Here is a 20,513-nt window from a genome sequence, read left to right as displayed (position 1 = left end):
CCACGGTTGGAGCACACGGTCCCGGTGTCACCCTTTCAGGATTCGGTGCCGGCGTTGCAGCACCCAACAGTGCAGCAAACGTAGAACTGGTCTCTGCCCGTCTGCGGCAGAGCTCCGCCAGCTCTTCGTCTCGCAGCCCCTCCGCCGCCGGCAACAGCACCCGGCCTACATTCCCGGAAATGTGCTCCCGCCTTTTGATTTCCTCCAGGTGTAGTTGCCCCTTATAGTGCGCCGGGAAATACACTGCCACCCGGCACACGTGGCAGAATCCGAGTCCCTCGGGCTCTGGCAGCTGCGCCCCCGCCACCGCTCTGTCATGGTCCGCAACTGTGTTGCCGCGGAAAATCGACGGCACTTTGTGTGGAGGCACTCCGCCCTTCACCCGCCGCTGATTCCTCCACGGCGCGTCGCTGAAGAACGACAGCGGTGGCGTCTGGCCCTCTTGACACGTCCATGTCGCCACATCACGCCTTTCGCGCCTCTGGGGCATCCGGGGCATCCGGGCAGGAAGAAACGTTCCGGCCGGTGGCATCGGACGTACCTGGCGACGATGATGCGTCCTCGCCTTCTGCTGGGTGCGCTTCCATCGTTGATCCACCACTTGAGCATTCGGCCCGTTATTCCTCTGTGTCGGTGCCATGCCGACCGTGGATTAGTATTCCTCGTCCTCGGACGCAGCGCTCTCACTACACGACTGTCGCTGCCCTTCTGCGGCGCACCGGTGCTCAACACGCGGACCCCTTCCTCAAGCACCACTCGCAGCACACATGGCACTTACCACCGGCTCCGCCTTTCATCCTGGGTGGGCACCCGCGCCGCCACACGCGCGCACACACACAGACACACACAGCCGAGAAGCCGGCCTGGGCGACAAATTCCTCCCGAAGCGCCGCGGCAGCCTTGGGTCAAAGCGGCGTGGTTCATGCTCCTCGTCCCCAAACGACCCCAGATGCTCCCGCGGAAGGAAGAGTGAGGGGAAGAGCAAAAAAACCAAGTAAAAACGAAAGAGGAAAAAAAAAAAAAAAAAACACGCACCAAAAGAAAGGAAACGAGAAAAAAAAATGAAAAAGAACGTGCTGTACAAGAGGAGACGCGCTCACTGTGCAAGACTGGGAACAACCGAGATATACACGAAATTCAAATTACATATATACACGCGTAGATTTCAGAATGAAAACATGAACGAACAAAAAAAAACTGCTGTAGGTCGCAACAACGTAACAACAAAAGAACACACACCAGGCTGGAACTGAGCGAGCAAAAAAAATGAGGGGGGGGGGGGAACCACCTTGCGTCCGGGTAGAACCCGACGAGAAAGCTCGCCAGCTGAGGCTGTTTACCTTCGGAAACGGAAATTGTCCGCCGTCCGGCATCAAATCACAACAGGTGACCGTTGCCTCAGATTGTACCGGTGCGGGGCACGCTTGCGTTCCGCCGCATCGGGTGTGCCTCGTCGCTTGCCTGTGGTGACAATGGGCACCGACGCAAGCTCGTCAGACCGCGACACATAGGCCTTCAGGTCTGCAATGTGGGCACGGCTGGTTTTCCCCGTAGAGGAATCCTCCAGCAGGTACGCGAGTGGCGACCAGACTTTGACCACTCGGTACGGACCAAGCCACTTAGGAGCAAGCGCGGCTGAGAACCCCTTGCTCGCGTCACTAAGAGCGTGGTTGCGCTTCAGGACAAGATCGCCCACCTGAAATGTCAGGCTGCGGTGCTTGCGGTCGTACTGAACCTTCTGCTGGGCTCTGGCCGTCGCCAAACTCTGTCTTGCTCTGCTGAGAGCCCGACAAAGCCGGTCCCGAAGCGTTGACGCATAAGCAGAGCGGTCTGCTCGCGCCTTCTCATCCTCGAGCTGCTGACTCTGAACGACGCTGGACATCGGATTCGCCAGCTCCCTTCCGAAATTGAGGAAGGCGGGAGAGAAACCAGTTGAGCGGTTCTCAGCTGTTCGAATGGCGAACGCGAACTCACTCAAATGGTCTGCCCAGTCTTTTTGACACTCGGCAAAGGCCGTAAGCATTGGCTTGAGCGTTCTGTTGATCCGCTCGGTCAGATTAGACTGGGGATGGTAGGGTGAAGTGGTGTAGTGCTCGATTCCGAGGGAACGGCAGGTATTACCGAACACCCGAGCAGTGAAGTAGGACGCATTGTCCGTGATCAGCCGTTCCGGAAAGCCGAAGCGACAGAACACTTTCTGGAGTTTATCCAGCACCGCTCGCGCTGACACTTTTCGAAGAGGGTACAACTCGACCCACTTGGAAAAATGATCAACGACTACCATCAAGTAAATGAACCCCTGCTTGCTTCTGGGGAAAGGCCCCATCAAATCGCAGGTGGCCATCTGCCACGGACGCACACTGTCAATTGGTTTCATCAGGCCCGGTGGCTTGCCACCCCTTGACTTCACCGTTTGACAGACATGGCAGGCGCGGCAATAGCGGAAAATGTCGCGCTTCATGCCGGGCCACGTCACCGATTGACTCAGTTTTGTGAAAACTTTGGAGCCACTCAGGTGACCGGCAAGTGGCTCGTCGTGAGAGAATCGCAACAGAGCGCCTCTCAGACTTTTGGGGATAACCACTTTAAATGGGTCAATGGACTCATCATCTGTGGCTATGTACTTCAGCAGGAGCCCGTCACGGTCCAGCAAGAATGAGTCCCCGGGGTTCGCCGCGACACACGCTGGCTCTTGCCCCGCTGCGCCCGCTACAGTACAAGTAGCGTCCCGGCGCTCCGTCTCCCTGAGACCGTCGCTAACCTCGCGACAAAAGGAGTCACTTTGCTGGGCCGTCAGTAGCTCTTTACGGCTGAACACGATTCCAGTCATCCCAGAGGGGAGCCTGTTTTCGTCCCCGCGCAGGTTAGCCGCCAAAACTTCGCTCGCTAGCCTCGGCGCATCTGGGGTGCTCACAAAGAGCCTCCCCCGTCGCCCGCTTCGCGAAGTGCTGCTTGCCTGGGTGGCGGAATTGGTAGGCCCGTTTGCAGGCGTCCCCCTCCTGCCGCTCTGCGGCTCGTCCGCTGTTTCGCCCCCTCCGCTTGCCGGCGCAAAGGCACCGCTGGCGAGTGGGGCACGGGATAGCGCGTCAGCTACCACGTTCGTGCTCCCCTTGCGATACTGCACCGAGAAGTCGTAATGCTGTATCAGGAGAGCCCAGCGCGCCAGCCGTCCCGCAGGCTCCCGGAGCCGCATCAGCCAGCTGAGCGCGCTGTGGTCTGCCTGCACCACGAAATGCGTTCCATCAAGGTAGACGTCAAACTTGCGCAGTGCAAACACGATGGCGAGGCATTCCTTCTCGGTAACGGAATAATTCCTTTCCGCGGGCAGCAAAGACCGACTTGCAAAGGCAAGAGGTTGCAGCACGCCATCGAATTCCTGTAGGAGAACGGCTCCTAATCCCAGATCGCTCGCGTCAGTCTGGACTACGAACTGTCTGGTCAGGTCGGGTAGCCTGAGCTGCGCTGTTTCTGCGATGGCACTAGACAGGCGGCGAAAGGATTGCTCTTGCTCAGGCCCCCATCGCCACGCAGCAGTCTTTCCCAAGAGCTTGGTCAAGGGCGCCTGCACGCGGGCACAGGACGGGATAAATGACCTATAAAAATTTGTCATTCCCAGAAAACGGCGCAGGCCGCGTACGTCCTTGGGCACAGGAAACTCGAGTATGGCTCGAAGTTTTTCCTGATCCGGCTCAATGGAGCCTTCGCCCAGCGTAAACCCAAGCAACTGAACTCGGGTTCGCGCTATTTGGGCTTTTGCAGGATTCAAAGTCATCCCGGCAGCCCGTACCCTCTCGAGCACGTCGGCAATGTGGCTTAAGTGCTCATCAAAGGTTCGTGAATAAATCACGATGTCGTCCAGGTAGCACATGGCATGGGACCATTTCGCTCCGCCTAGGACGTGGTCCATCAGCCTCTGAAAAGTCGCAGGACCATTGCAGAGGCCAAAGGGCATGCGAGTGAACTCAAACAGCCCTCTGTGGCACGTGAACGCGGTCTTAGGCCGGTCAGTGTCATCCATCTGGACCTGTAGGTAACCTTTGGAGGCATCTAGCGTGGTAAAATACCGCGCACTGCCTAGGCTTCCTACGATTGAGCTGATCGTTGGGAGCGGATAGGCATCCTTGCGAGTCAGCGCATTCAGACGGCGATAATCCACACACAAGCGATGGCTGCCATCCTTTTTGGGCACCAACACCACCGGAGACGCCCAGGCGCTGGACGAGCGACGGATAATGTCCGACGATAGCATCTCATCCAACAACCCATCAATCACCTGCCTCTTCGCAAGGCTGACGGGTCTGGGATTGCACTTCAACGGAAGCGCTTCTCCGGTGTTGATCGCGTGGCTCACTAAAGTGGTACAGCCAGGTTTATCGGTGAAGAGCTCCTCGTACTGACGCAAAAGTGCTGTCAACCGAGCCTTCTGTGTCTCATCCAAAGTTACCGCAGAGGCGGCCAGTGGATGGGGTGCGTCGTCGTACCGCGCCGCTCGCTCCCACATGGGGGTGTGAACGGCATAACGCTCGACACAAGGGCAGGGCCCCGATCGCTGAGCGTGGCACTCTCCGAACGTCTCGACTGCACAGGCAGATACCGACGCCGGGGGGCTAATGAACGGCTTCAGCTGGGAAAACGGTCCTTCGCGATAGCCGCCATTCGCAATGTCCACCACGATCCCGGTTTTCAGGAGAAAGTCCCTTCCGAGAATCATGGGCACACTGAGCCCAGGGAGATGAATGAAACGCGTGCGTCTCGCTCGCTCTCCCCATCTGACAGTCAGCCTCGCGGCGCCAGCCGAATGGGCCACGCCTTTCGCGAGGTTAAATGTCGAACGGCAATCCCGCAAGCGCACAGAGTGCTTTTGCAAGTGGGACAACACCTGTTCACTGAAAAAGGAGGCGCTGGCTCCTGTATCCAGTAACGCCGGAAATTCGCGGCCAGAAAGGGTGACCGAAATAAACGGCGCGGGCGCACCACCGAGGCAGCTTACCCTGTACGCAGAGGGAATTAGCAAAGCTTGGGCCGGCTGTCTCTTTACAACCGACCCCCGTCGCCGTTTTCCTGCCTCGCAGAAGGCCTGGCTACGGGGCATTCTCTTGCTAAGTGTCCCCTCTCTTGACAACGGAAACAACGCACACCCCCGCGAGCTTGGCCGCGTGACAAAGGCGCGTCTCCCTGCCTGGGTCCGCTCGCTGCCCCACCGAACAAGGGCCGGTTTTTGCGAGCTTCTCCCTCCGCTGTGCTTTGGGTCGCATGGCGACCTTCGGCACGCGAGTAAGAAAACTGTGCAGCGCAGGCTGCTCGTCTTTCGTACGAGTAAGGATCCAGAGCTCTTTCGCTCAGCTCCCAAGCGTCGTTTCGCCCGCCAACGGCTGCAAAGGCAGTTTGTGCGGGTTCGCGCCGGTGAGGAAGGGTCATGGCCCCTCTCCATGCGCAGCGTGGCTCAAGGGCCTCGCTTGCCGGCGGTGGCGGGCGATAGGCACGCGCGGCGAGGATGTCGCCTTGAATGCGCTTTGCCTCGGCGGCCAGCTCCTCTAGATCTCGGAATCGGCCGCCGCGCAGGTATGCCGAAAAAGTTGGATGTGCCTGCCTGATCACTCTTTCGACGCGTTCCTCGTTTGAGGCTGTTGGCTCAGCGATTGAGAAAAGGTCTTCCATCGCCCGCACAAACTCCTGGAGCGACTCGTCCGGGGCCTGTGTGCGGAGCTCCAGCTCTCGCCGCATCCTACGCTCATAGTCAGCGGGCAGGAATTCGCGCATGAATGCTGCACGGAACTCCTCGACAGTCGCTGCTCGGTGGCCGGAAAGCCGGTACCACCTAGCTGCCGTGTCAGTCAGCGCTGCGGGGATGATGCGTGCAAGCACAACCTCATCCGGGAAACCCATAGCTCTCTGGTAATGGGCGAGGGAATCAATGAAATCCCGGGCACTGATAGGATCATCATAGCCGCGGTACGTCGGCATGGGCAACATGACCGCGGGGTGAGACAACTTCGGCGCGGCCGAAAGCGCCTCAACCGCCCCTGTTAGCGACTGAATCATCTGGGCAGCGCTTGTGAGCAGCGCCTGCGTCCTTCCCTCAGAGGAGGTTTGGGCGGGTTGCATGAACAAAGAAGGCAAACGGTCCTCCAGTTCGATGAGCGGCGCGGTCTCCGCAGGGAGTCCGGCCGGCGCCTCACCGTTCACTGAGCAAAACTGACTGCTAGCGGGGCACGGCTGCTGTTGCGCGTAGCTGCCGGTAGCGACGGCATCGCGCGAACTGCTTCCGCCATGGGCGGAAAACTGATACAGCGGAGGTATCTGTGTAGCGGTCCCACCACAGGGTGGTCCGGAGAAAGCTCCAATGGGAGCCGAGGGATCAACGTTACTCGCGGCATTGCCGTATAGCCCAATGGGGCCGGCGGCCAGCCACTGTGTTTGGCTGTTCAGAGGAACAGCATCCAACGGATCAAAAGACGCTACGACTGCGTAAGGAGCCGACATATATCGCGTTTCAGGTTCGCTGCCGTGTGCCCCGCAGGGGGCGGCAGACATGGTGCAAGAGCTTGATCGTCAAGGCGACCGGCTCGGCCGATATGCAGTCCAACTCAAAGAGCCAGGACAATTCACGTTGGGCGCCAGTTGTGGTTTCTACGTGGTCATAAGCCACCAACCACCGCGGGTTCGAGCGTCGCGCGAGCCGAAACCCCGATCAGCCGTTACCACGCGCACCCTGAAACACCGCAGCGCGCATTCAACCTCCACCGGGAGGAGAGCACTTCGCTGCAAAGACACCAACCTCCAAGTTCACGAAGGAGACGTTTATTGAAACGCCATCCTCCAGCGGCACATACACACACACACACGCACACACATACAAAATATACAAAACGCACAAGTGACACGGGGTGCGCCGCAAGCACGCAAGGGCGTGCTGTGATCTCTCTCTCGCAGTGACCAGAGGGTTCCTTTGAGAGAGATTGGGCAACCACCGCAAGGTACGCCTGTCGCGGATCGTTGGATCACGATCGACAGGCTCGAGCTGCGCTCTCAGGTACGACCCGGAGCAGACGAACTCGAGTACACACTGGTCTGCGCGGACAAAGGCCGGCAGACAAGAACAGTTGCGTACGCACCTTACGATGTCTCGGAGGAGTCTCTCCCTCAGCTCCGCTCGGACCGTCGCGCGAGCGCGGCTGTCGAAGCGGTGCCGTGTTCCCGCCAAAAGGCGCCAATGGGAACAGCCACTGGGACGCCAGGGCGGAGCTGTGGCCCGAACGACAGTGACAAGTCGTCCGAGCCCCTCTCCGCCGCCTCCGGCGGGAGAAAGGGAACGGGGAGAACAACTGGGAAGCGGGCGGCGGCCGCGCAAAGGGCAGCCGCAGCAAGCCCGAATCCCACAAACTTGATTGAAATAAATCCCCAAAAAAACTCAACTAGTGTGCTTTCGCAATGCACACAAACCAATCCCTAAAAACGCAGCGGTTGTTTTGCACAGCTCCAGGTGCACTGCATGTTATTGCTGCCCCATTACATGTGTTCCGACCGTGAAATATCTTGGCATTTACATGGACAGCGATTTATCCTGGAACACACATATGGCGCACCTCAGTAGGAAGCTTAGAGGCGTCGCATGCTTGCTCTATGCTCTAAGGGCCTACCTGCCGTTTGCCATAAGACGTTTAATTGCACAGTCCTTGGGATATTCTTTGCTGAGATATGGCATGTGCTGTTTCTTTAACTGTTCTGAAACATGGAAAAATAGGATAAACCGTATTCTCAAGAATATGGCGAAGAGTGTAATCTATTCAACCCCCCATAAACTGCAAAGTGTATTCCTTTCTTCAGGTCTGCCATCCTTTGACACTGTTTTCAAACAAATCACTGTACTGAGATATTTCTGGAACACCGAATTTAGGTTGCCTAATGTTAAACCTATTCCACTACGGAACATTCCTAGATATTTCGTGCCTACAGTGTGAACTCATTTTGGTATGTCTGTGAGGTCATTTTATATCCCATGTATATTCAATGAGCTGCCTGATGACGTTTTCAACTTGAACACTCGCATGCAGTTACGGGGTGCTATTGCCGAGCTTGAGCAGCTCTAGTTCATGCTGTTTTCGTCCAAAAAAAAAAATAATTCTGTGATTTGGTAACAGAGGTTGTTGCTGCTGCCGGACGGCGCCCTACAAGCCCAATTGCGGCTTTGGCGTGTCCGCGTCCTGTATTGTTTCTTTGAAGTGAATAAAGTATTATTATTATTATTATTACTGTCGAGGAGAGCTGTCATGAATTTGTATATTTTTTTTGCATCTTTGTGTACCATTGTTTTCTGTATCAGCAGTGCTTTCCCACTTCTTTCCTTGTATCTTTGTGCTGTATTTTATAACGTTCCTTCGTTCGTACAGAAGGAACAGTACAACGTTTTACCCGTTTATTTGTATAAACGTGTTTAGCTATAAACATGTGTGTTAATTTTTTCTCCTGTCTGCTGCTCTGCCAACCTTGTAAGGGGGCCAGGACCCCGTCAAGCTGTTTTTACAGCTTTTAGTTCTGGCCCCTCCTTTTCTTGCTAAAAGGAAATAAACTTGAACTTGAACTTGAAGTCGACCATATTTGCTGTGTAATTTTGATGAACGCATAGACAAGACGAGGGGTTATGCTGAAACGTCGTATAGTTTGTTAGGGTGGCGCCTCTTCCTGGCTCCTGAAGGGCCACCACGGCGGGCATATGCTCGAAAGTTGAGCGGAAAAGCCGAAGGTCGGCCCGCTTAGTGCGAGACCGTAGCCCGCGGCAGTTCCATTGAGTTAGTGATGGGGGAGGCCAATTTAGATAAGGGGGAACGCCTACACCGAGGTTGTCCCGCCATGTTCAGGTTTTGGGGTTAGAGGAGGGAAGGTAGGTGCCCCGGAGCCATCAACCCGGGGCTGAAATTCAGCTCTTGGGAGGGGGCAGCTATCTTCCTCATTTTCGATGTCAATTTCTCGACGTGAAAATTTTGAGAGTAGCGGCCCGGCGAGACGTGCGGGGGAGATTCGCGACATGTTGAGCGATCATTTTAGGAAGGGCCTCCATGGCTTTGGCAATGATACGCTCCATTGCCGTCCCGATAAGGGTTTCGAATTTGGCGTTAAGGCGGGCCTCAAGAATGGCCACGGAGGAGTCCGAGGTCACTGGTGCCGCCGCATCGCTCTTCATTGCTTCTTCTTGGGGGGCAGGTTGTGGGGGAGGAGCAGCTTTAGTTTCAAAGGCTTCAATTTTGGCAAGTAGCACCTCGTTTTGGACCCGGAGAGAAGCTACCAGGTTATGAAGCTCGGCGTCGGCCGCCGAGCGAGCGTGAGGAGAAGGGGGGTGGGAGTAGGAGGCAACCCTACCCGATCCGCTCACCTGTTTTTCTTTTTTGACCGCATTTGCCCAGGCACCGCTTTCGCCTTGCTTGAGTTGGGAGTGGGCTTGCTTCCCCGATCCGCCATGTGGGGGCGGTGGTGGCGCTTGGTCGCCCTTGATGTCACGCTCGCTTGAAGGCGCTTGCTTCTTGGAATTGGTGGCGTCACCGCCTGTGACGTGATCCTGTTGACGTGGCTTCTTGCCCGTTGCGCCAGTTTTGCCGCCCTTTTGGGCAATCGTATTGGTGTCGAGGCGGTACTTGGCGGTACAGTCTCTGGAGTTTGTGGCATGGCCGCCACCACGAACAGCACATTTCAGCTTACACTCATGAGGGGCCCGCACTCCCTCGACGGAAGGAGCCTGTAGTCCACACAGGCCGCACTTATCTTGCAATGGATTTGGGCATGTGTCTGCCCTGCGGCCCACGGTGCCACACACACCGCAAGCTGGGATGGTGCGCAGGTAGGGCTGCACTTGGACAATTTCTGAGTTGTAGGTCACCGTCCATGGCTTCACTTTTCCGGCAAAAGTAAGACGAGCCTTATTGGAGGTTCCAAATTTGCGAATTTCCAAGATAGTGCTATGCCTCCACTGGAAACCATCTTTCAGGGTTTCCGCTGTTTCGTGATTTGCCGCAGTGATGACGCCGTAGTAAATTTCTTCGCCATTTTGCTTGAGATGGCCTCGCAGTGGCACATCTCTCTGAGCAGATTTGATCGCGGAATCACCGAGCAGACGGTCCGCCACGTATTCGTTTTTGGTGCTCGCAATGAGTAGATTTTGCTCGCGGGAAACAACGAAGCTGAGTTCGGACGCCATTTGCACGCCGAGATAGGCACGCAAGGCTAAGCCCAGCTCACCACATTGGAAGACAGTCCAGATGGCCACAGCGGCTCGGGGCTTGATGATCACGACGAAATCGTCGGGGCTGAATTTGTGGGGAGGTCTGGGCCTCCACGATGACTTGGGTTGGCGATCCTTGGCCGCGTGCGAGACGCGGTCGGGCTGAGGTGGGGTTGACTTGCCGGATGTCAACCTGGCGTCTGCCGTCATCTTGGCTTTCCGGCGCTGAGAGCGGCTCTCAACGAGACGGAGGAGATTTGAGTCCCGGAGCTGGTCCGATTGTGCCGAATTGGGTTTCCCGGCTTGAGGAACCGTCGACCAGGTCATGGCGTCCGGGTCGTAGCCGCGTTGAGGCAGGGCGTTCGCCATGTTGATGCAGAGAGTGGCTTCCTCGCCGCCGGACGCCGGCGCAGCCGTTAGGCTTAGCGGCGGCGCCACCGAGCGCGAGTGAACGTCCGCTCTAAAGTGGTGAAAAATTTGCCCACCGGGATTGAAGTGGTGTCCCTGCGTGCCGGGCAACTTGCTGCGTTCGATGGATGCCAAATTTGCGGGGTTTGATGAATTGGTACGTGGCTCTTGTCAAAAACTGACGGAGCCGAGGTGCCACGCGTGCATACGTGCGCGACGCAAGGTAGCGTGCCCATCGAAACGCAGCCGCCGTGGTCGGGTTCGAACCCGGGAACTCCGGCAGAGTAGTCGGGCGTCTTACCACTGTACCATGCCGGTAGGGCCACCAAGATGCAAAATTTTCATTTTCTGTTACAACTCCGGACATCGGAACTAGTACAATCTTGAAGGTGAAACTTTTGATGAAAATTTGTACATGCCCGCCCTTCATCATCATCATCATCATCATCAGCCTGATTATACCCACTGCAGGGCGAAGGCCTCTCCCATATTTCTCCACTTAACCCGCCCTTCGTGCAGGCCAAAACACGTATGCAATAGCGCTGTTGGGCCAATTTCCCCCTACCCTACTAAAATCAATAGATCATTAGCAAAGTAGTGAGTGACGTGGATACTAGTACTGCGTTGTGCTATACGATTGTGGCTGTCTGTTATTAGTTTATTTACCAATTAACTCACATATCCTTCAAACTGTTCCAATTTGGTGGATTTAGTAAAATGATGGCGAAGTGCTAAGGAATAAAGCGTTTAATTTTAAGGCTAAAATATACAATAATACAAATACAAATAATAAAGCTAAACAGACAGTCGCTAAAATGAGTAATCGTTATCGGACATAATGGAGATAGTTCAGTAACAGAATCGCAGCAGCATTAGTGCTTCGTACACTATCGATTACATGCAATGCGGTGGCTTCGATCAAGTAACTTCAACAAAAATTGATACAAGCACAAAGGAACGTGAGAGGGTCTGAATTGACTATTTAGCTTCATCGCCTGCTTCTGTTTCCTTTATTTATTTTTATATGAGGTATACCTCAAAGGCCCACTAGGGGCATTGCATGAGGGGTTAGTTGTTACAGGATTTATTTATTTTCCTAAACTACAAAACTAGCATGCAATATTCACCATTTCAGCGTCTGTAATAGCTATTGCTAGGTGCATCGTGTTAAAATTAGCAAATATTTTTTTACTGTGGTCAAACTTAATTGTGCTTCACCTCTACATCTCAAAAATTACAGTGGTTGCAGCTTTGAAAACCGGAGCTATTCGACTTCATAAATTTCGAATGCGTTCATCTTTTCGGATACTAATGCAACCATGCTTCTAGCAGTTTGTAATGTAATTTAATACTGAAACATTAAATAATGCAAGAAAAAGAATGTGAGAAAAAGAAATGAAAAAGACCTAAGCAGGATTCAGCGTAAGTTATGTAAGCCGGTTTTGACGATTTTGCCTGCATTGGTTATTGTAAATGTAATGTCGTTATAGTTATGGAGCTGAAATATTGTTTGGCGTAAAAATCCTGGCTCAGATGGGGAAGCTCTGTAAACATTTCGAATACCTTTGCAGAAAAGCTCCTTACCATGCTCAGCGAACTTCCTGCTTTGCCAGACCTCTGGCAAAGCAGGAATGCATGGGAACTAGAGCTAGCTCAAGTTCCAGTGCATTAAAAGCCGAGATCTAAGTTAAATACGCGTAAAGCACTTGCGGCTGTAAATGAATATTCTTTTGGCAGATTGGGAAATCCTAGGCTCTCTAAATTTCCAGGGGACGCAAAGTTGCTTTACAGTGACAACGGCAGTGTCATTGTCTATTTCGAGGCAGCCGTCATCAAACGCGCCATAAACGAACTGTAAGAAACGATTGAAAAAGTAATATAGCGGACGACAGATTCCCCTCTGCAGAGGTCACAGGTAATTACGTGCTTTCTAGGAATTTCGGGATTTCATCTGCATCATAAAACTGCAGTAGTGAAGTTTGTTTGGAGTTAGAGAAACTATCAACTTTCCTACTTGGAAACACATGACTGTTGTTAAGCGGTTAAGCGTGACGCTGCGCGTACATCAAGGAGATGGCCTTTTCAAGCTGTCGCATGCATGGGCCAGTTTTTATCAATATCAGATCACAATAGGGATATTTAGTTGCTGCTTCCTACAAAATGATGTGAATTGTTGCTACACTTGAACGCATGCACTTTAGAAGATCGATAAAAGAGGTAAACTCGTCCACCGCGAAAAAAAAAAAAAAGTGAGATCGGTGCCTGCGCTTTCAAGATAAACAAAATATATTAATGCCAGAAACATTCTGTAGCAAAAGAAAGCCAAGGAGAGGAGCCATTTATTACTCTTCACATATATGTACAAGACTCACCACCCAAGGTGTGTGCGCAAGCTGAAAATTGAATATGGGAAACCCTGTCACTTCTGACACACTCATTACGCATACGAGAACTTTACTTGGACAAATGTGAAACGGACTTCTTCACAAAACAGTCAAGGTCCCCGAAGCCTCTTGAAAGTGCAGTCGGCACTTTCATCAGGTCGATCAAAATACAAAGGGAGATGCAGCGATCATTAACACTTTATTGTCTTGCATAAATTTTAAAACAAATTCAGAAATATTTTGCTCCTTACTTCATGGAGACATGTACCCATCAAGAGAAGTCGTTTTCCTGCATTGCGGGGTTAGCTTTGAAAGTTTGGGAAGAAAAGAAAAAAAATAGAGCTCACATGTTGTTTTTCTGACATAGGAGACAACTGGAAAGCATTATTTGGGTAGGCGGTCGCTTAACACTGATTTCTTTTTTTTTTTTTTTTTGCAGTGACTGGCTTGCGCGAACAGGCTTTTGGAAGCCAGTTTCAACGCACAACTGCTCCTTCATTTCCGGTTGTCAAGATAAAGGGCACCGAAGATTAGGCTGCATTATTTTTGCTCGCTCGCTTGGCTGCGTTTGTTTCTTTAGTTTAACCTCTGCTGATTGTTTTCTTGTGGTTTTATTCACTGGGTATGGCTGTGCGAGCGCCTTTCCAACATAACTGAGGTTGCGTACAAATATGCGCGGAGAATGTCTGCAAGCACATGCAGTACATTTGAATGTATTTTTTGGCCTGGAGCGATTTGTTCAAAACATAGACACTAGGAATGGGCTTCGCAACAGACTCGTTTCGTCCACAGTTTTCCTGTGCGCACGGGCTGCTTTTAAAGTTCCATCACGTTTAACTTTCTGTCTAGACTGGCGCTTGTTGGCATAAGAGAGCTAAATATTTGTTTGCCCAAACTTCAGAGACGAGTTCAATCTATAGCCTCATCCCTACATGAGCAATAGCAAGTCAGATAGATGTAAATCTGATAAAAACTGGTTTAAATTAAATGCTGCACGGATCTCCTTTCCTTTCGAAGCATTGATCCACACTTCACGCAGTGTTCAGAGAAATCACGACAAATGTCAAGAATTAAAGCGAAAGAGGATGAAAAAAAAGCAAGGGAGTATAACAAAATTGAGGGGGAGGGGGGGGGGGGGGCATACATAGAAATTGTATAACGCTTCAAAACACACGTGCTTCTTGAGGGTATATAGGTTTATGTGCAACCCTTTCTTTTTCATTTTAATTTCAGAAGCCGGGAGACTGCTGGTTGCCGTAAAAAGTCCAACTTCTGTGCAGCCGCAGCGAAATAGAAGTATGGAAAGCAGGGAAAAAAAATGCCGAAGAAACGCGCGGCTGCTATATAATCAGACCTAGTTACGTTATGATCACGTTAAGATAAATAGGTCAGAAGTGCTAAGAAGGTGTGAAGGAGCGCAATTTTTGGTGTCAGAAAACGTTCAACACGTTGGCTACGTGTTGTGCTTTGAGGTTTTTATAATAAGCCAGAAACTGACTACAACCTTCTTTCACTCTACGCCACGGGGCTCAAAAGTGTTTTGTGTGTGGCTCGTTTGTTAGTTGGTTCGGGCGCGAAGCACTGGCTGCAACTTGAGAGACGCAGCGTCTTACAATATCGACTGACTCACAGAATATCGAGCCAATTAGCTGAGCACAGCATTTGCTGACGCTCTCGAAGGACCCACGATATTTGCACCTTACTAGCGGAATAGAATAGGGGAGAAATTACAAGAGTATTAACTGCTTCAACGTTGATAGTGGTAAAGATATACTTACTAGCCGACCTGCGGCTTGAGAATGAAACCGGAGGTGGAATCCGAATCGAGGTCGGGGACAGGACGTGTAAGCCTTTCACACTTGGGTAGCCCATGGCATGCAAACACACTTTGTTCGCAAGAATGGGCATTACTCAGCTTGTTTTCTTGCAATGCGATCACATCTTGAGCGACCACCATCAACAAGGCCCCTGTGTGTCGTTCTCACCGTGCTTCGCCACTAATCGAGGGCCTCAGGAACGCGGTCAGGGCGACGAGGATTGGTCGCAAGGGGGCATGAATGGGGATACACGCGAGTAAGTCAAATGTTTTCGATCGTTGTCGCTACGTTCCGTAGCGTTAAGCGAGGTTCACGTTTCAGCGGGCGAAGCGGATATCGCAAATTTACCGTCGACCCAGTGACCCGTTTGCGTCGTCGCACGTCGCGCGCGTCCGTGGGTTCTCAGGCGTTGCGCATACTAAGATGCCTCCCTTGCCTCCTTCGGTTCGTCCCCAGAGTTTCCCTACGGCTACTGCGATGAAGCCCTAGCCGTGCCTCGGACCCCGGAAAAGCGCGGTAAGCCAAGCCACTTACGACGAGGTCGATGGAAAATCCCGCTTGACCCAACGCTGTTTTAAGGCTACAGTTATTTTTTGCGAAGCTGTCGAAAGCTCTCCGGATACGGCAGTCGGAAAAGGTCTCGCTGTACTCATGCATGCGAGGTTATCACCTCCACGTGGTTTTTCATTTTTGTAGTTGTTTTTTCTTTGTAAGAACAGAACCCCCCCCTCCCCCCCCCTTTTTTTTTCCGGCTATGTCACTCACACCAATACTGGTTTCTTGCTTCAGTGCTTGCCATCAGCGCGGGGCTGGTAACGGCTTATGCTTATTAGAAACGACCCTTTCCTTGCTTTTCTGTTGTCAATCTCGGATACATATGCCAAACGAGTCCGTCGTGATGTGTGTTGAGGACATGACGAAACTATTTCGACGTGCGGATCCCAACATGTCTGAAGAAAGAAAGCTGCGGCACCTGATGCGTGGGGTTAAAAAAACTGCTTTTTGCTGGTCTTGTGCGTAGCCCACCAACTACAGTTACCTCATTTTAAACAGAGGCGGTCACAATGGAAAAGATGCTACACCAGTGCTCGGCTGTCTATGACAGTCCAATCCTCGCTGGCGCCGAGCCTCTTGCAGCTTTTGTAAGCAACACCGACCACCTCCGAGATCTTATTCGTGCAATATATGCATATAGCAGTCTTTTTTGTGAAGTCTACAACTGTTGAATTGGCACTTTTTCTCTCAAGCCAATAGTCATAAAATAGGTAATTCGGCTTTACTAACTAATTAACATAGTGAACGAAAAAAAATCCTACAGATTAGCACAACCGACTCTGAACAGATCTTAAGTGATCTGACTGCGCTATGGCCCACCGCATTTTCGGAAACCTTGGTTACATTTAGCTGGTGTGCCAGTTATATATAGGGGGGTTCGTTTACGGGTAAAACCCAAATTTACCCGGTTTTTCCACGCCAAACATGTGCCTAGATAATCCTGTAAAACCTGAGTTTTCCAGGTTTTTGGAGCAACTGCTCACAGAACGTGTTGAAGGCTCGTATGAAAGTTTCAAAGCAGATGCTACTTGAGAGACACTTTCTGATAAAGAGGTTCTTTATTCGAAGGCAGTCTTAATGCGATATGTACTCAAGCCATGTCCAGAAAACGTTTGAAAGCGGAAAACTTCTAATGCCAAGCTTCGATCACCTCGTAAACGTCAAGCTACCGCAGACTGTCAACGAGTTTTCCACGATGATCGGTAAAAGTGATCGAGCAAAGGGGATTTTGTCTATGTCACTTTTAAGATCAGTTCCACATTAGTAAAACCTTGTGAAGATTTGGGCACGAAAATGTCCACAAAATGGGGCTGCATTCGGAAACCGAACGTCTCGGACAAAGAAGAAAAATTACGAGACACTTTGGCGAATAAACTGGTGAAAGGCGAAAGCCCGAATGCCATATTCTGCTACGAATTTGTTGCGAATGTGGCGGTGAATGACGTTTCGACTAAAGAAGGTGACTAGTGTTTCACATTCCTTCCTTCCTTTATGGTATGATACATGTGTACGCGGAGAATTGTCACAGATACGGCGCCTTTTCTATCCTGTAAATCAAATTCAAACGACGCTGATGCCTCCTGTACTAACGCCTCCTAGACATCTTGTCTGCTTCTGTTTGATGTGTGGCGCGGCGTTTGAGGAAGCGGCAAATGACAGGGCGCACAGACGCCTGGATCGGACGCCCGGTTAGGTCAGAGCTTCGTATATGCATGAATCGCCTTGTGACGCCATGACCTGTCGTGACGGTACATCGCGCGCCCCTTGTCGAACACAAGCAGCATTTCATTGAACACATTAAAGTTCACCGGTGTTCTATAATTGGTTCACAGGGAGGGAAAGGCGCAGTATCTGTCACACTTGCTCTGTGGACGCCTGAACCGCGCCGTAAGGGAAAGGATGAGGGTGGGAGTGAAAGGGAAAAGAGAGAAAGGGGAGCCACAGTGGAGGGCTACGGAGTAATTTCGACCACCTGGGGATCTTTAACGTGTGCTGACATCGCACAGCACACGGACGCCACTTCGACAAAGCCGGAGCCGGAACCGAAAGGGAGGACGTGGACCAAGGTGGTTCAGCTCGGAGCGGACCGGGAGCCAGGCCCGGGATGAGGCGAGCCCGTCCAGAAGCCGGTCGCGGAGCCAGAGCCGTGGCCAGAGTCGGACCAGAGACGAGTCCTACCCACCCCTGGTAAAGCAAAGCGGAGACCCGGGACAACAAAAGCAACAACAGAAGAAAGGTGGAGTGAAGGTGAGCTGGGGAGCAGGCCCTCCCAAATCACTTTTTCCGCACACGGGACAACAAAATCAAACAAACAATGAAAAGAAACTCGCTGAGGAGAATAGGGCACTTAAAAAGGAGCTCGAACTCTGCTGCGAGGAAACGCGGAAACTTAAAAAAAGAATAGATGACCTCATAAAGGAAATGCAGCTCCAGAGACAGGGTTCGCCCCCGCGAATAATGAACCCGGCCCCGCAAGCGCCAGAACAGCCCTTGGAGCAGCACACACAACAACCACAAATCTTAGATAGCAAATTTTATGAGTATGATGCAAAACCAACTGATGCAATTGCAGCAGAAAGTAGCGCTACAAGATCAAAATTTCCGAACATACGTTAAAAGCCAAAACACACAAAAACCACAAACGACGCCAGAGACAGGCTTTTTAATGAAAGAAGATTCGGGGCAGAAAACCAAAGTGGAAAAAGCAGTGACGCAACATGGCAGGACAGAACCAATTAGGTATATGGCAGTGGAACTGTAGGGGATACCTGCGCAAGCAGGGACTCCTCCAGCAGTTCATCAATACCAGACACACACCTCCAGACATCATCATGCTACAGGAGACTAACACCACACCCACCCTGAAGGGATACAAATGTCAGGAAAACGGACACGTCGCTACCCTCATCAGCAATAAGCTGGTCACCATAGCACACAAAGAGATTGAGGGCACACAGATAGAATATAGATAGTTCGGCAGCAGTGCACGCACGTTGCGGTGGACTGATCAACGTATTTTTTCACAGGCCTTTGTCGAACCACATTTGGAAGCCCTACCACCGTAATCAGCCCTGCCCTAATCTACCGCTACATCACCGGCGAATACGTCCAAGCCTGCGCAGTTGGAGCCCACCCGAGCGACGACTGGCTATAAAAGCCCACCGCTGTGGAATTTCTGTTCAGTTCGGCAGCAGTGCACGCACGTTGCGGTGGACTGATCAACGTATTTTTTCACAGGTGAGCACAAACAATCATTGATTAGCTCTTTTAACTAGTAGAATGCGTTGCACTGCTGCCGAACACAGCGAAAGATTTCTTTCATTGTGAAGTGTTTTATTTTCTGTCGCATTTTTTCTGCACCTGTCAAGCATGGGAGGCAAAGCTGAAATAGAGAAGTTGCTAGCAGATTTTCGCAGAGAGATACGTGCAGACATCAGGGAACTTAAGGAGAGCATACGTTTTTGCAGCGACACCTGTGATGAGGTGAAGGAAATAGGAAGTGACATTAAGGCCCTCAGATCAGAAATACAGGCACTCACTGCGCAAAATGAAAGGCTGAAAGCCGAAAACCAAAGGCTTGAAAATCGCCTTAATGAGCTTGAGCAGTATAATCGAGGCAATAATTTGGAAATCAAGGGTGTCCCAGAAGAACACGACTCGACTGCCATTGTAAAAAAAATCGGTGAACTGGTGGGCGAGACCATACACGACGCAGACATAGATATTTGCCACAGAGTGCCGACAATGAATGGAAGTGATAAGAACATTGTCGTCCGTTTTGTAAGTCGCGCAAAGAGGAATGCACTGCTTGCCAAGACTAAGAAAAAGAAAATTGCCACAGATGACCTTGACATTTCCACAGATGACTCTGACGAGTCAAGTAGTCCGATTTATGTTAACGAGCATTTGACAAGGGAGAACAAACAACTTCTTGGCGCTACTGTTGCAAGGAAAAAGCAAGCTAAATGGAAGTTTGTCTGGACAAGCGGGGGCAAAATCTTTGCGCGCAAGGATGAATCGTCCAATATCATTCATGTTGCTACGAAGAATGACATTGCCCTTATTCACTGACTGTACCCGCAGTTAAATCAACTCCCCTGGTTAATTCATGCTGCACGTGTCAATGGATGACTCTACAGAATGTGTTTCACTTGTTGAAAGGGTCAGCCTTTTTAAACCATGCTTTTCTCTGTTTTATTTGAATTTGAGAAGCATACGGAACAAACAGGATGACTTGATTACTTATCTGGATGAACTAGAGGTGAATTTTGACGCATTGTTGTTTTGTGAGACCTGGTTAGATAGAACCGATTCTTCCCCTCAAATTTGTAATTACTCGTGCATGAGGTTGGATCGAAACGGAAAAGGTGGCGGTGTCGCCATTTACTTGCGGCACCAGTACGCAAGTGATGTAATTGATGACATTACGGATTCAAATCCTGACGTTGAGTTCTTAGGGATTGATACAAATAAATTTATACTTGTCGTGGTGTACAGACCGCCAACCGGTTATAAGCGACGTTTTTTGGAAAAGTTTGAGGAGGTGCTTGAATACTGTAAATCTTGTCAAAAGCCATTCTTTATCATGGGTGATATCAACATCAATACAATTTCTGATGACACTCATTCACGTGATTTTAATAATCTTATTGCATCGCACGGTTGCGTAAATACTGTAACCGAACCAACTCGAATTACTCCCAGCTGCTCTACATCCATTGATGTTTGTGTAACAAACCATGTTGCCTCAGAGTTCATTTCTGGCACGCTTTCGTCCGACATTAGTGATCATCTACCCCTTTTTTACGTCACGCATCCCCTATCGCAAAAGACAAATAATGACAATTATTTCCAGCATAGAAATATCAATGAGCTGTCACTCAACACATTTAAAGCTCTAATTCAACAGGTGGATTGGTGTCCAGTATACTTAGAGATTGAAGCAAATAAAGCATACGAAGCGTTCTTAAATATATTCATGAATTGCTATGACTCTGCGTTTCCTCTACAAAGAGCAAAAAAGCGCAAAAAGAAAATAAAGAAACCATGGATAGATAACGCATTATTTAAACGAATAACAGCTAAGAATAAAATGTTCCACAGATTTCTTGCTACTAAAGACGTAAACCTATTTGC

At 51.0% G+C, this 20,513-nt stretch overlaps 1 protein-coding gene and 1 long non-coding RNA gene across 2 annotated transcripts in view; one reads left to right on the top strand and one right to left on the bottom strand.

The window, feature by feature from the left end:
* The window catches only part of LOC146197779 (uncharacterized), a 37,486-nt gene extending 19,164 nt beyond the window's left edge, over positions 1–18,322 (top strand). Inside the window, exon 3 of the long non-coding RNA XR_014706231.1 lies at positions 17,384–18,322. This is a non-coding gene — a long non-coding RNA (uncharacterized LOC146197779). The remainder of the gene's footprint in view (positions 1–17,383) is intronic.
* Positions 4,957–6,159, bottom strand: LOC146197780 (uncharacterized). Its single transcript, XM_084596518.1, has one exon. It carries the CDS (start codon positions 6,103–6,105, stop codon positions 5,035–5,037), a length of 1,071 nt encoding a protein of 356 aa, XP_084452644.1. The 5' UTR covers positions 6,106–6,159; the 3' UTR covers positions 4,957–5,034.
* Positions 18,323–20,513: the final 2,191 nt, after the last annotated feature.

The sequence above is a fragment of the Amblyomma maculatum genome, chromosome 3, assembly GCF_055883805.1.
Source record: "Amblyomma maculatum isolate TAMU_Amacu chromosome 3, ASM5588380v1, whole genome shotgun sequence".
In the NCBI taxonomy this organism is placed as follows: Eukaryota; Metazoa; Arthropoda; class Arachnida; order Ixodida; family Ixodidae; genus Amblyomma; species Amblyomma maculatum.
This window is presented reverse-complemented; position numbering and strand designations above follow the sequence as displayed.